General features: G+C 52.2%; 1 protein-coding gene across 1 annotated transcript in view; it reads left to right on the forward strand.

Moving 5' to 3' along the window:
* The window catches only part of CYHR1 (cysteine and histidine rich 1), a 4,640-nt gene extending 2,754 nt beyond the window's left edge, over positions 1-1,886 (forward strand). Inside the window, exon 4 of the mRNA XM_027632369.1 lies at positions 1,169-1,886. Within this exon, the coding sequence (XP_027488170.1) occupies positions 1,169-1,560 (392 nt within the window). The 3' untranslated portion in view covers positions 1,561-1,886. The remainder of the gene's footprint in view (positions 1-1,168) is intronic.
* The last annotated feature ends 470 nt before the right edge of the window (positions 1,887-2,356 follow it).

The following is a 2,356-nucleotide window of genomic DNA, read 5'->3' on the forward strand; positions in this document are numbered from 1 at the left end:
CCACAAACCCTGGTGGCTCCTGATCCCACAAACCCTGGGGGCTCCTCATCCCACAAACCCCGGTGACTCCTGATCCCACAAATCCTGGTGGTTCCTCATCCCACAAACCCTGGGGGCTCCTCCTCCCCTTCCCACAAACCCTGGGGGCTCCTGATCCCACAAACGCTGGTGGCTCCTCGCCCCCTTCCCACAAACCCTGGGGGCTCCTGATCCCACAAACCCTGGTGGTTCCTCATCCCACAAACCCTGGGGGCTCCTCATTCCCTTCCCACAAACCCTGGTGGCTCCAGGAATGTTGTAGGACCCTGTGAGTCCCTTTGGGATCTGGGGATGGTTCCAGAAATGTTGTAGGACCCTGATGAGTCCCTTTGGGATCTGGGGATGGTCCCTGGAATGTTGCAGGACCCTGATGAGTCCCTTTGGGATCTGTTGCTGGTTCCAGAAATTCTTTAGGACCCTGATGAGTCCCTTTGGGATCTGGGGATGGTTCCAGAAATTCTTTAGGACCCTGATGAGTCCCTTTGGGATCTGGGGATGGTCCCTGGAATGTTTTAGGACCCTGATGAGTCCCTTTGGGATCTGGGGATGGTTCCTGGAATGTTGTAGGACCCTGATGAGTCCCTTTGGGATCTGTTGCTGGTTCCAGAAATTCTTTAGGACCCTGATGAGTCCCTGTGGGATCTGGGGATGGTTCCTGGAATGTTGTAGGACCCTGATGAGTCCCTTTGGGATCTGTTGGAGGTTTCTGGAATGTTTTAGGACCCCGATGAGTCCCTTTGGGATCTGTTGGAGGTTTCTGGAATGTTTTAGGTCCCTGATGAGTCCCTTTGGGATCTGGGGATGGTTCCTGGAATGTTTTAGGACCCTGATGAGTCCCTTTGGGATCTGGGGATGGTTCCTGGAATGTTTTAGGACCCTGATGAGTCCCTTTGGGATCTGGGGATGGTTCCTGGAATGCCGTTGGCCACGGTGAACCCTCGCAGCCCCTGTCAGGATCTCCCTCCCCCCCCATTGCCGTAGACCCCGTTCCCTCCTCCTGCTCCACCCGGGGTCGGCCGAGGGTGCCCGGGGTCGGCCGAGGGTGCCCGGGAGGGCGCCCAGAGGGGAGTGTGGGTATCCCAATCCCCCCCAAAACACCCCTCTCCCACCCTTTTTCCTTGTGTCCCAGAGGTGCAGTTCCGCCCGTACCGCACCGACGACTTCATCACGCGGCTGTACTACGAGACGCCGCGGCTCACCGTCCTCAACCAGACCTGGGTGCTCAAGGCGCGGGTCAACGACTCGGAGAGGAACCCCAACCTGTCGTGCAAGCGCACGCTCTCCTTCCAGCTCATCCTCAAGAGCAAGATCAACTCCCCCATGGAATGCTCCTTCCTGCTCCTCGAGGGGCCCTACGACGACGTGAAGATCAACCCCGTCATCTACCACTTCGTCTTCAGCAACGAGAACAACGAGACCGACTACATGGCCCTGCCCATCGTCGACTCGGTGGAGTGCAACAAACTGCTGGCGGCCAAAAACATCAACCTCCGGCTTTTTATATTCCAGATCCAAAAATGAGACTTGGAAAAATTAAAAAAAAACAAAAAAAAACAAAAAAAAAAGGAAAAAGGACCCTCTCGGATCCTTCCCTCCCTTTTCTCCCCCTTCCCCCTCTCCCTCCTTCCCCCTCTCCCGGTGGCGTTCGGTTGGGAAGCGGCGGAGAAACGGCGAGAGAGCGACAAGGAGGCGTTGGGAAAGTCGATGGGGCGTCTTGGAACCAGCAAAAAGTGGGGGGAACCCAGTGGGAATGGCTTGAAACCGTCAATAAATGGCTTGGAAGCGACAAAAAATGGTGGGAAACCGTCAAAAAGTAGGTTGAGACCCTGAAAAAATGGTCTAAAAGCGACGAAAATTGGTGGGAAACCATCTAAAAGTAGGTTGAGACCATGAAAAAATGGCCTAAAAGCAACAAAAATTGGTGGGAAACGGTCAAAAAGTGGGTTGAAACCGTGAAAAAATGACCTAAAAGTGACAAAAAATGGTGGGAAACCATCAAAAAACAGGTTGAAACCACAAAAAAATGGCCTAAAAGCAACAAAAATTGGTGGGAAACCGTCAAAAAGTAGGTTGAGATTGTGAAAAAATGGCCTAAAAGCGACGAAAATCAGTGGGAAACCATCAAAAAGTAGGTTGAGACCGTGAAAAAATGGTCTAAAAGCGACAAAAATTGGTGGGAAACGGTCAAAAAGTAGGTTGAGACCAGGAAGAAATGGCCTAAAAGTGACAAAAATTGGTGGGAAATCAACGGGAATGTTTTCAAACCATCAAAAAATGGCTTGAAAGTGACAAAAAAATGGCCTAAAAGTGACAAAAA

Source organism: Corapipo altera, unplaced genomic scaffold, assembly GCF_003945725.1.
Source record: "Corapipo altera isolate COAL_440 unplaced genomic scaffold, ASM394572v1 59602, whole genome shotgun sequence".
Lineage (NCBI taxonomy): Eukaryota > Metazoa > Chordata > Aves > Passeriformes > Pipridae > Corapipo > Corapipo altera.